Source organism: Schistocerca piceifrons, chromosome 1 (genome assembly GCF_021461385.2).
Source record: "Schistocerca piceifrons isolate TAMUIC-IGC-003096 chromosome 1, iqSchPice1.1, whole genome shotgun sequence".
Lineage (NCBI taxonomy): Eukaryota > Metazoa > Arthropoda > Insecta > Orthoptera > Acrididae > Schistocerca > Schistocerca piceifrons.
The window spans coordinates 267,741,242-267,755,052 of record NC_060138.1 but is presented as its reverse complement, the minus strand read 5'-3'; the positions used below and the strand labels follow the sequence as shown (position 1 = coordinate 267,755,052).

Below are 13,811 nucleotides of genomic sequence, written 5' to 3'. Positions count from 1 at the left end.
TCTGATAAAACTGGATTCCACGTTTTACTTAGCGGGTATCCATTATCACGATTAATGATATTATCTGCTAGTCTGATTTCGACAGATTCTTTTAAAACACAATTCCAGTACCGCGAAGGATTTGCAGCGACCCTACATAGCAAGTTCGCACTCCTGTCCCACAGTGTATCGGGGGCGCGGTGGGAACTACAGGTCAAAAAATTGAGATACTAGTATAGGTATTTTGCTGAGTCTCTTGTAACCCAGGTGTTCTGAAGCCCCGGATGAAGTTATTTAGAAATCGGGGTATAAAAAGTAGGGGTAATTAATGACGGGTGTGTTAATTGCAGCTGTGTGTGGCATTCTGTTTCGTGGCCGCGAGAAGGCGGCCTACAGCAACGTGCGGTTGTGGGAGACCGTGGGCTTCCTGTACGGCTACGCGTGCAGCCCGCTCCTGTGCATGCGCGTCAAACTGGTGGTGATGGCAGCGCTCCTAGCGGCGGCCGTTTGCGGCTACTGGGCGGCGGAATATCTGGCAGGACGGCGCGCAGCCAACAGCTTCTGGCTGCAAGAACAGCAGAAAGACCAGCAGGAGACCCACCCCGCGGACTTGCAGCGGGCTGCACTTGAAGGTCGCTGGCAGAAGCCAGCGCCTGAAGGAAATACGTGAACGTTCACCATCTTTCGTAGGCAGGCGAATAATACGTGATGAAGACATATGACTTTGCAGCTGTGAGAAAATGCTTCCCAGAACTACGTGTACAATAGTTATTCCAAAACTACTAGTCGCTGTGTTAATAACGAACTTCCAGTTCGCCACTTAGAATGTAACGAAATCTGTTTCACAGCTATACCTGTATAGGATTCTAAGCTATGACATGACCAATAACATTTCCAACTCAGGTACAAACAAGAGATGAGAGATTGTATAGTTTATCAACAGCACATGGAAACAGCATGCAGACTAAGTGAATGTACAGGCCTACGTTGTGTAAACAGAATGTTGCTGACGATAATGTACAACCAAAAATAAATATCACTTGCCACGTAACATTAGCAAAATTTGTGAATCAAAATAATACTCCTTAATTTCGAAATCTTTTTGTTGAAGTGTCTTCCGTTCAGCTTGTATACTTGATATTGTTGAATTGAAAAAGGAAACACTAATACAGGAAGTACACCCATACAATTTTAATATTTGCAAACTGGGACGACCATCTGTCTCTTTCATTTATTCGCCTGATAATTACACATACTGACGAGACGAGGAAAATATTTCTGCTGGTTTCTTACAGCGTGTGATACTATTTCTGTTTTGTCCTTATTAATCATACAACTGGACCCACGTTATATTTACCAAATCCTTTCATTGTATGTAAATTTGTTGTCACACCTAGGTCCCCAATTTATTTATGTTGCATATTGAAAAATTGTTTCACGAACACGCTGTATCTCAAGAAAGAAGTCCTTCCTTCGGTTATATTTAATTCTAATAATATTCACATGTACTTAACAATGTACGCTCAACAAAAAACAAAAAAGCCTGATTCAGTCCCTCCAACCGACAGATAACCCGTGTCAACAGCGCACGATTTCAGGGACGATGTTTACATCCATGGTAACAGCTATGTTTCCCACCCACTGATTCATAGTAATACATTTTGAGAAAGGAGAAAAAAATATTTGAAAAATACTTACCGCAGTGTTCCCCACAGACTCGACTACAATGACACTGTCACTATGCTACATGGTGTTATATGGTCACACGAGCTGTCAGTATGACAGATGCAGCTACAATAACATGAAAGTACCTGTCAGTAAATGACTGTTTTACCCTAGGAATATTGAGGATTTATTTAATATAGTCACACATTATGTTCAAAAGAGACTACGATATGTGAAGAAATCAGCTAAAATGCGTACTCGTAGTATTAAACATATACTGTCTGCCTAAAAAGTTTAGAACTTGATTTTATTCTTGGCTAATAAGTGACATCAGGTTAGTAACTGCTGTGCAACTGAGAGAAGTCAGGTACTAATCACAATGAGAAACAGCGCAGAGATAACATTGAAATCATACGAACTTACTTCAGGAATCTGAAGTTTTAATCTCAATGTACTGGCCGTTGTTTATCTGTAAGCGATGGCTGTCCACAGATAATTAACCATCTCAGGTGAAAGCATACATATGATCTTTATTTTTTATTTAGCAGACGAGAACTGGCTTCACTAAAATGTCAACATTGTGTTAATTATCTAAAAAAACGAGGCAATTTTTACATGAGAACTCCACAAGGTATAGCACATGCTCAGTATCGCTTCCCGGCACTGTCATAAGTTTGTTTACGCGACTGGAAGCTGAACATCATGTCTGATCCGAATGGTGCTGGGGACGGAGCAGGAGATGCTGCTTCGGTTTTCGACGCCAAATTGGAAGAAGAACAGGTACATGTACATCGATCTTAAACATACGACTGTCGCAGGATTCACAGCATGTGTTCATACGTTGGACGATCAGAATATATTGGAGAACTTCGTAGATAGTACGAAATTTAACTGTTGACCTTGGCTCTGTTCCATCTCGTCTTTGCTCTCATTCATCTCTTGTAACTACAGTGCTTTCAATTTTTCTGATGAGTTTTTAAGCTTTTACTTGAATCCTTGCTTGTAAAATGATGTTGGTTTCAATATTTTGACTCCTGTAAAACACAAAATGCTTCTCGTAATTTTGACACCTATGTGTAACCTTGTCATGGTCACACTTCTTTGAAAATAAAGTACAGCTTCAAATGATTTCGAAAATTATCCTTAGCCCTCAACTGTGCCATGTGTGCCTGAGTTTAGTAGGAGTTAAGGGCAACATTCTTTGGTAGATTTTATGGACGTAGAATGCCTCTGAAAAGCAGGGATAATGGTCGGTACTTTCGTCAGAAACATGAGTTTTGCAAACATAATAGTAACGGTTCGCTGTATGTAAGTATCTTTGCCAGATTTTCTCTCGTGATAACTTCTTTTAGTTTGTTCTTGGAGAAAGTGTTCGAAAAAAAAAAAAAATCAACACACCAAGAAAAATTATGTAGTAATATGGAGAGATTGTAACAATCTCATTTCCTTATTCCTGCAGTGTAGAAATTATTATACAGAAGTGCTCTTTAACATAGAGAGAGAGAGAGAGAGAGAGACAGTCTGCTATAGATTCTTTTGCTTTTGTCTACGGTCATTTTTGGAATAATGACATAAAAACGGACTTATTTCTCTTCTGTGGAACCTGGATAGTTAATTCTCTGTGTATGAACCTCCAAATCACACTTATTGTAACATGTCTGATACACTACTTCCTATTTGTTTTAGTTTGAATGATTGTGATGCCGAAATCAGAAAAAACAAGTTTTCAGAAAAATTAATACAAAGAAGTATGCATAAAACAGCCACAACTCTTTTTTTTTTTTTTTGTGGGAAAGACTTAGTCTGCACTCAGTGTTTTGTCGTTCGTTGCCGGTTTAGCGCCTGCCTCCCTCTGTGTTCTGTTCCTGAACCCGGCCTAAACAATAAATTAACTTCCGTATTTTTCATTGGACATATTATACACAATCTACATGTATTACCCCGTAATTTCAACTTTATATAGAATGATCTTGGTTTTACTTTAATCACAGCTGAAGTTTATCAGCCTAGTTAATCATTTTTGCATCCAATGTAGTATACGATATCATTCATAACACTGAAAATCCAAAATACACTCCGATCTCGAACGTCATATGAGGATCGAGGGACTAATAACTATGAACTTAAGTCCCTTTAAAAATATGATCATTATTATCATATACCTATCTGCAAAATTGACTGCATGGAGATTGCACATCACCAAGAGAAGGTGAGCTTTTTTTAGACTCTAGTTTATCTCACATTTAGATAGCTTAATTGATTACTTACAGTAGTGTCTAATTTTGTCTTTTTTAACAAACCTCTTCCGATCATTTCTGTTTTTATTTTTGAATATAAAATAATGCTTACAACTGGATAATGACTTTTTTCAAGTCTCTGTAAAATGTGGTGTTCATGTGGGGGGTAACTCTTTCACGCTGCTTGTTGGTTTTTATTAGACACTAGTCAGAAGCAGCATATTTAAGGAATTCTTTTGTTGTACACAGTGTTATTTAACAGCTCATAGTTGAAACCACAGTTAAAAGCGATATTTGATCGTTAATAATTGTCTTTAAAGTTCAGGTCGGATAATCTAAAAGATATAAGAGGTGATGCACCATGGAATAGACAGATGTACTCGAATGGCTTACAAACTAGTTTGTGTGTTCATTCCTGAAAAACATCAGGAAGGGTGTAATTGCGTAGGCTTCCGCGGCCGAAGTCAGTCGACATAAAAGTTTTCTGGGTATAGGTCCGCGTCATGTATAATGTAGTTTTTACATTATGACGCGGTACTATACCCAGAAAACTTTCATGTCGATCAGGAAGGGTGTTGATTCTGTTTTGTAATTGTCATTGCTTTAAAGTTAGTACCACCATTTGACTGTTGTTTATTTGCAGTGTTACATTAGCACTTACACTATCATGATATCGGCTTCAAAGTGCCATTACGAGTGTTTTAAGTGTTGTACAGTGCCTAAGATGGCATACTCTCGTATTTAAAATACACTATTAGACACATTTCTAAGGGTCGATATTTATGGTAAAGCCTACTGCTTTGTTTCATCACTGAGTATATACTCGTATAATCAGTAGGCTTTACCAGAAATATCGACCCTTAGACAATGTGTCTAATAGTGTATTTTAAATACGAGGGTATGCTATCTTAGGCACTGTATAACACTTAAAACACTTAATAATGGCACTTTGAAGCCGAAATAAACAACTGTCTAATGGCGGTACTGACTTTAAAGAAATATATTACGACTGTGGCCCCGCATTATGAAAAAATTATGTAATTGTCATGTTCAGAAAGGCACGAACGGAACAATACATATTATTCGACCGTTTATTTTTAGCAAATATTTCTCAGTTTCTTCACAACCGAAACAGTTAAGAACTATGGTTGGAATGTTGTAGCAAGCACGTAAGCCTTTTAGCTGGTAATACCATCGGTTTTCCGGCAAATGCTGAAACAATAGGCCTCAATTTTTTTCACTGGAGCTCTAGGACCAACCTCTTAAATAGGTACCTGATGGGTAGTCAGCCTTTGTCGAGGTAGAAATAAGTTATACCCAATGAGGCATGTAAATCATTTTTTTTTTTTTTTTTGTTACACCTCATACACCTTCACATAAACCTAATCCGCGTGCGTGCTTGACGAACGACCACTGATCCAGTATACCAGTTTCTCTGTACTGTTTATCATTCATTTCTCATGCCCAATTATACGTGTGCTGGGTTGTTGTCCATCTCTGCCTCAGAAAAGCAGTTCACAAACAGCTAGACATGCAGAACAGTTGCCGTATATTATTTGCAGACTCATCGGTTAGTCAGTTTACGATGATGATGTGGCAGATGGCGTCCGATCACAGAAACAAATGTCACGTCAACCGCGAGATAAGTGTGAGCTCTGCAAAGGCACGGATACAATTCCTCACTACAGTATGAAAACAATGTTAATTTTCACACTCTCTAACTAAATAATATTGTAAAATTATAATACTCTAAGAGATGCAGTTGTTAATTTTTATTTCATGCTCACATGTTTGTGAAGCACATGAAGTATATATTTTGTTCGACTGGCATTGAAAGATTAGTTAGTTAGTTATTTGCTTCATAGATCATTTGAGCGATTCTATTCAAATCTTTTGGAACGAGTCAGTTTACAGAGTATGTATATATGGTTAGTGTTAACGGTATTGAACCATTAGTTGGTTTATTGGCTACTAATTTTTAAGTAGAAATTGATCAATATAATAGAAGGAGTCCTCCAGGAGAAATGATTTTAAGTTAGATTTAGAGCTTGCTTTGCTACCTGGCAAATTATTTATATTATTGGACAAATGATCGAAGATTTTTATTGCTGCATATTGACCTCCTTACTGAGCCACTGACAGCTTCAATAGCGGATAATGGAGATCAGGTTTCTATTTAATGTTGTAGGTATAGGCATCACTGTTCTTTTAAAATTGTGATGGAATATTTATGACAAATTTCATAAGCGAACGTATGTATCATGACAGCACAGTTAAAATCCCTATTTCCTCGAAGAGGTACCTGAATGACATCTTAGAGAGAACACCACATATTATTCTCACTGCTCGCTTTTGCGCTGTCAGTACTTTGTAAGTGTGGTGTTACCCTAGAACATAGGACTTCACTGAGTGGAAATATATCAGGTGGTTGATTCAATTGTTATCAAGGATAGCAAAAGTATCTGAGCTTAGTTATTGGAGAAGCTCAGTAACAATCTTCTTCAAGTTCAAGTTTCCATCAATAAAATGCCTGGAAAAGATCACAAAAAATATCAGCATAATGCATAAATAGCATTCTCAGTCGAGAATCCCTTCTGGAATCCATACTATGATATGCTAAGGAAATCGTTCCCTTTAATGAATATGATGTGCCTGTTCTTTCGAGCATGTCCAAAAGAACAGACGCCATGCGGAATCCGAACTGTTAAACATTAAATGTAGATGGAAGGAGATAGCTGCTGTCATCTGCAGTGAGACATTACGTGGAATCAGCGGCGACGTCTGAAAATGTATACCAGACCGGGATTCCGCGTACTAGGCAGATCCTTTAACCATTGTACCACCCGGGACACAGCGTCATCGTAACTGCGCCGTAAATGTCGACATGCATCTTTTACGGCCAATCCACATTCCTGTTCGCTATTCTAAGATTCCCATAGGAGATCGGACGTAATTATGCCCCCCGCATTAAAGAAAGTTGATTCATTGCCCAGCTAATCATATAACTGATACGCCTCGATGGGCAATGTATCAACCATCTTCAATGTGGATGCGTAATTACGTCTGACCTCTTGTGGGAATCTCAGAGTAGCGAACAGGAGTCAATGGACAGGGACTCCAGATAGGTGGTTCTCGGTGGAAATTGTTTCCACTTAATGGTGAGACTACTCTTGAGTACGTTACCCTTTCGTGTATATTACAAAAAAATGTCGTTGTGGAAATTTGATGGTAACTGTTTAAGGCTGTCTTACCACCTTTCTTATGAAGATGTTCAACAATTGTATATTTTAAACAGTCTGGAAAAATTCCCTGTGCCAGTTATGTATTGTGTATATCATTAAGCACATTACTTATTAAGTTGGAACATCTTTTCAGAATTCTATTTGAAATTCCATCAACGTCACATGAAGCTTTGCTTTTTAGAATTTTATTAGTTTCAGTGAAGGATGTTGGTACTGCAGTGTTAATGTATTCTCTTGCTTCATCATCTAAATAATGTAATTCTATTTTTGCTGCTACATTTAGAAAGTGATTGTTAAAAGTACTTGCAGCTTGTGAATTATCAGTCATAATATTGCCATTTAGTTGAATTTTTGTGGTATCTTATACACTGACTGGATGTCCTGTCTCCCATTTGACAATATCCCATACAGCTTTAATCTTATTATTTGTGTTATTTATTTCTGTCAGGATGTGCATACTATGGATATTTTGATGACTTTCCTTAACATCCTATAGGGGGGTGGTGGTTAGTGTTTATCGTCCCGTCGACAGATTAACATCCTATAGTATTTTTTGTAGTGCGCAAGCAATTTCGGATCTTGACTTATTCTGACCTTTATATGTAAGTTTCCCTCTTCCACTTACATGAGATTTTCATCTCCTTAGTTATCAATCGCTTACTTATGTTTTTTTAATGGATCTTCTGGATAATTTTTTAGGAAATCAACTTTCAAATGTTGATACAAATTTACTATAGAACAGACTGAATTTGGCATAAGCATCTCTTTCTATATATACCTCATCACATTCTAGCCTCTCCAAATTATTTTTAAAGTATTGTATCCTGTTCTCATTAATACTTTTTAGGTGAAACATGCATTCAATCCATGCCCGCTGTAACTTCTTCACCGGATTAAAAACATTTTCAAGTCACAGATTTATTTGGGAGTAAGAGTAAGTGGAGTAAGTGAATGTGGAGTTTCCAGCTATTCGCATTCGAAATATTTGACAGAACGCCCATTTTTCTGATAAGAGTCACATAAACTACTTGCGTTGTCCTTTCCTTGACGTGATTTACAAAGCTTGCACAGCATAAACCGAATATCGCCTCACTCTTTGTAAATGAATAAATAAAAAGAATCGCTTTCCCATCCCAGAAACTATGGGCGTGAACATTCCAGTAGATAAATCAGAGTTCGCCTGTTTTCTTGTGGAGGGCCAACGGCCTCCGCCCACTGCTTCGTTTGCCTTTGAAGCATGAAGTACTGAGTCCACGTTTTGTCCACAGTAGTAACGCACAAACTCAACTGGATTATTTTCAGTGTAGCTCCACACGTTCTTAAGAACCTACTATCCTCTTCTTGCTTTTCGTCAACACCCAACAAATGCCGTTTATTTTTAGACAAAGTAACCGTGCACCAACTTCTGATACACTTACGCTTAGATCTGTTTTTCACGTCGTTAATCAATGTTCTTCCACTGGTCCAAAGTGCTGTTCCTCGATATTTTGGTCTGTAGTTGCATTTTTCGGACGAGAATCGGCTTCGGTGGCATTTGAATATCGCCAATCATTTCTTAACTGCTGAAAAGGAAGAAGCAGGTCCCTTGTAATCTTCATCAATTTCTGTTCGAGATAACGCGCCCAAACAACAGATTTTACTACGGCAGACTGTTCTGTTTTATCCGCTTGATGAAACACACAGCACGTCTGCTTTACGAAAGCAGACAAACGAAGTCATTCGACAGCTCATGTTGGAACTTGAATCATATTATTGTTCAGTATGTCCATCAATCTAAAAAACCACACCGAATGAAAGTACGTTCGGGACTGAGACTTTAACGCAGAACTTGCCTTTTTTGGCCAAAGCTCTTACATACTGAGTTATCCTGGTAGGAGCAGGTCCCTTGTAATCTTCATCAATTTCTGTTCGAGATAACGCGCCCAAACAACAGATTTTACTACGGAAAACTGTTTCGTTTTATCCGCTTGGTGAAACACATACAGCACGTCTGCTTTACGAAAGCAGACAAACTAAGGCATTCGACAGCTCATGTTGGAACTTGAATCATATTATTATTCAGTATGTCCATCAATCTAAAAAACCACACCGAATGAAAGTACGTTCGGGACTGAGGCTTCAACGCAGAACTTGCCGTTTTTGGCCAAAGCTCTTACATACTGAGTTATCCTGGTAGGATTCACGACCCACACTCACAGCAAGACTTTGGATGGTCTGACTGTTGTGGTCATCTATTGTAAACAGTAGATGACCTCAACATCAACCATCACGCTTCGGAAGTTGTAAAGTGGTCGGCACATCCTCTTTCTACCTTAAGTTACCGTTAATATAAATTAAGAATAAGCCTGTGGGTGCAGTTAAGAGAAGTCAATCACCGTGGAAAACAATGTAGTGATACATTGAGATCGTACCAACCTGCCTGAGGCATTTGAAGAAGTCTTAATCTCAACGTGTTGGCGGTTGTTTATCTATAGGCGATGGGTATCCGAAGTAGATTAACTATCTCTGATGAAGAAAGCATATCTACAACCATTATTTTTTATTTATCACATGAGAACTGTCTTTATTAAAATATTATCATTTTGTTAATTACCTAAGAAATGAGGCAATTTTTATGTGAGAACTACAGAAAACATAGCACGTGCTCAATATGGCTTATGGTCACATTATTAAGGTAGACTACGCGGCTCACAACGGCTCTGATCCGGATGGTGCTAGGGACGGAGCAGAAGACACTGCGTCGGTTTTCGACGCCAAATTGGAAGGAAAAGAAGGACATGTACAGCGACCTTAAACAAACGACTGTTGCTTGTTTCACACCTCAGAAGTTACAATGGGGTCAGTCATGCCCTCCTTCTTTGTGCTCTGAGCTTTTTCACTTGTTACCTGCAATGTGGGAACAACTTTTCTGGAACAGGACAAGGCATCATCTATAGCGTGTTCAATAAGTAACTATGCAGTTTATAGCTTGCCGTACTAAAGTCATGGAAGTTATAAGATATGCTGGAAGTGATCCCCTTGAACTTGAAGACACAGTTGTACACGTTTCTGCATGTTCTTGAAGACGTTGTGCAGAACATCGGGAGTGATGTTCCGAATGTGACGTGTCAGAGCAGCTTGGAGTTCTTGTCTGGTGTGAGGATTGCCTTCAAAGTCCTTTCCCTTCAACGTACCCCACAGAAAGTAAGCTGGTGTAGCCAAGTCGGGTGAACGCGGAGGCCAGAGTTCTCGAGAAACGACGGGATCACCGAAGATGTCCTTTAAAAAGTTCATCACCTTTTAGGCGGTATGTGCAGTCGCCCCATCCTGTTGGAACCAGACATTCTCAACTTCGTTCTCATTCAGTTCACCTAAGAAGGGCTCCAGAATGTAAGTGTCGTACCGTTCTGCATTTATGGTATCCTGAAAGAAGATCGGCCCAATGATGCGTTTACGAGTCACCAATGCAGTGGGGACACCTGAAATTCATGCGGATTCTCCATAGTCCACACACGACTGTTCTGGCTATTCACGTAACCGGTGAGGTGAATCCATGCCTCATGCGTGAAAACCTTTGTGTCAAGACTCCTTCCACCATTGTCCTGTCGATAAAACTTCACACACCCGGGCGATCGGTGTCTCTCAGTTCATGCACGACCGACATTTTGTACGGATACATGGACAATGACTTCCGGAGAATCTTGTGAGTGGAACCCACAGACACGTGAGCTAGTCGCCTAACCGATTTCTTTGGACTTTGCAGTATCATGTCTTGCACCTCCGCCACCTTCTTTTCGGAAGTGGATGTGGATGGCTTGCCTGATTTCGGAACATTATGAACGCTCCCGGTCTTTCTAAACTTGGTGATGAGGTTCCGTACAACATTGAGGTTAGGCACCTTCACTCCTAGGAACTTTACTGCAAATGCAGCTTTTACTGCTGAAGTAAACTTGTCTCCATTTCGGAACACATGCTCCACAAGAAACACTCTTTGTTTAACCGTCAGCGTGATGACCAGGATCACAATGATGTCACACAAGACGTTTGTCTTCAGTCAAGCCGGACCTGCGAACAAATACAAATACCCGGTCAGGTACGGTTCAGATATGGTTCAAATATGTTAAACAATGGAAACTGTTATATTAATAATTGAGAATCATACCACTCAGTACTTAGCACCCTTCAACATGGTATTACAAAGTTACTTTCTGAATACCCGGTATAACAGCGAGGCACAAAACGTGGACTGCAGGCTGCATGGAACCCACCATTGATCTGCTAGTGCCCTGGCTCACTGTTCGTACTTTTAACATCAGTAGTCTCAGGACGTGCCCATCTTCCTGATTACAAAAAAGTGTCTACAAACTCAAAAAATTAATTTTGTAATTAATGTTCCTGTTAAAATGTCCGCAGATTGTGATCTGGGGTTATAGTAGCTGACTCTAGATCACGAAGTCCTGGGTTCCATTCCTAGCCAGGTCAAAGATTTCCTTCGCTCGGGGACGATGTGGTTGTGTTGTCCTGATCATCTCATCTTCATCGCCGTGCAAGTCACCAATGCGTCAAATACAAAAATTTATGGCAGGGGCCGAATAATTCCAGATAGGGTCTCCTGACCAATAATGCCACACAACCATTTCACTTTTCTATAAAAATTCGTAGTTATAATTACAATATTTGTTCAATAAAATAGTAAAATGACCATTTACAAAACAAATTAGCCTTTTCCCAGAGGCTTCATTCGCGCAAGTGTTCGACACTTATATTGCTAAACTCTCCTCCTTCCCCTGTCTGCGTCCACCTCTTCCCCTCCCCATCCCTCTGTCCACCTCATCCTCCCACCTCTATCTATCTCTCTCCTCCTTCCCATCTCTGTGTCCACTTCTTCCTTCCCCTGTCTCTCTGTCTATCTCTCTCGCTCACTGACCATATTTTCCTCTCCCCATGATCTGTCTGTGTTTTCCTCCACCACTCTGTACCCATGTCCTCCTCCCCTATTTTCTTTTCCACCTGGTCACTACCCCACTACACATTGCACCTCCCTCCTGCATATCCCTATCCTCCCCTCTCTCTTTGCCCGTTTCCTACTTCCACTCTCTCTGATCATCTTCTTTTCCCCTCTCTCTATCCTACCCTCAGCATCCTTCTCCCTGTCCATCATCTCCTCTGGCTACCTGTCTGTCACTCTCCTCCTTTCACTTCCCACCAAATTTGGATGAAACTGATCCAGGAGTTAGATGGTGGCCATACAAACACACACATGCTGGTTTATGTGTACAGAATGTTTCAGAAGTGATGGTCAATATTCAGGGATGTGACAGGAATGATCATTCGAAACAAAAAAGTCAAGTGAACATGGGCTGTAAAACGCATCCCGTAAGAGCTATGAGCAAGTCTTGATCTTTGGTACTGTGAAATAAATATCTTCTACTGCAAGCTCTTTGCTTTCCATATTTTGGGAAGTGATAGTATGGACCAAAACAAGAAAAAAATGTCCAGTAAACATCTGCTCTAAAACGCATGCCTTAACAGCTATGAGCACTTGTTCATATTCGACACTTTGCAACACAACTCTGCTAATGAACAAGTACTCATAACTTTTATGGTACGCATTTTAGAGCACATGTTCACTGGACTGGTCCATACTACCACTTCCAAAACTATGGAAAACAAAGAGCCTGCAGTAGATGAGGTTTGTTTAACAATATTGAAGATCATTAATTGCTCATAGCTCTTAAGGAATACATTTTAGACCCTATGTTTACTTGACCTTTTTGTTTCGAATGGTCATTTATGTCATATCCCTGAATATTGACCATCTGTTCTGAAACACCCTGTATATACTAACCTTATGTCACATGGCTATACTCACATATGTGTTTGACACATATATTACACACATCTCTTCCTCCCTGCCCTCTTTGTGTCCACCTCTACCTCCCCCTCTACCTCTGCCTAGCTCCTCCACCACCCTCTGTCCGTCTCCTCCTCCCTTTCTCTACATCTCCATCTCTGCCTCTCCTTCTTTTGGCCTTCTCCTCCTCTCCTCCTCTCTCCCTATCCATCCCCTCCTGCCCTGTACCACTGTTCACCCTTCCCTCTCTCCATCTCAATTTTTTCCTTGCAACAGCCAGGGACATCTACAATTGTAGCACCTGCAAAATAAGTCGATAAAGGGGACTGATACTACTCCTACAATATGTTATGGACTGGCATGTAGGCTGGCCCACAAAGCAAGTCAGTAAGGCAGGCTGATACCATTCTTGCACAAAACGCCCATTGTACAGGGCAGCTAGGAGTTTAATAACCCCAAAGTGCTGATACTCATGAAATTTTCTGTTTGTGTGCCAAATTTGGCGGTAATCAATCCAGGGGTTTTGTAGGAGACTCCTGAAATATATTCTTCTTGTGTGTAACACTGGCCCAGAAAGAAAAGATTCACAGCCACACAGCTCATACATACATCATGTTGTCTGAAACGATAGGTAGCAGCACTAGCCACTTCATTGTCCACTGTTTTATAATTCTCAAGTCTCCCATTACTACCTCTGTTAATTGAGGCAGAATACTGGTGTTCCAATTTGAATCTTTTTATCTGTTACAGAAGCCGTTTTCACGCTAGTAAAGACAATTTTGTTATTGCTTCATTATTTAGACTACCAAGTTGTAGGTAACTTTGGCACAAATAGTTTTTGGATTACATTTTGTT

The 13,811-nt window shown here is 40.0% G+C and overlaps 2 protein-coding genes across 2 annotated transcripts in view; both read left to right on the top strand.

The window, feature by feature from the left end:
* Window positions 1–1,030, top strand: part of LOC124792957 (UNC93-like protein) — an 82,258-nt gene extending 81,228 nt beyond the window's left edge. Inside the window, exon 6 of the mRNA XM_047257982.1 lies at window positions 330–1,030. Coding sequence (XP_047113938.1) covers window positions 330–649 — 320 coding nt within the window. The 3' untranslated portion in view covers window positions 650–1,030. The remainder of the gene's footprint in view (window positions 1–329) is intronic.
* Window positions 1,031–2,346: 1,316 nt separating this feature from the next.
* The window catches only part of LOC124710291 (coiled-coil domain-containing protein 13-like), a 149,104-nt gene continuing 137,639 nt past the window's right edge, over window positions 2,347–13,811 (top strand). The window contains exon 1 of the mRNA XM_047240916.1: window positions 2,347–2,424. Within this exon, the coding sequence (XP_047096872.1) occupies window positions 2,347–2,424 (78 nt within the window). The remainder of the gene's footprint in view (window positions 2,425–13,811) is intronic.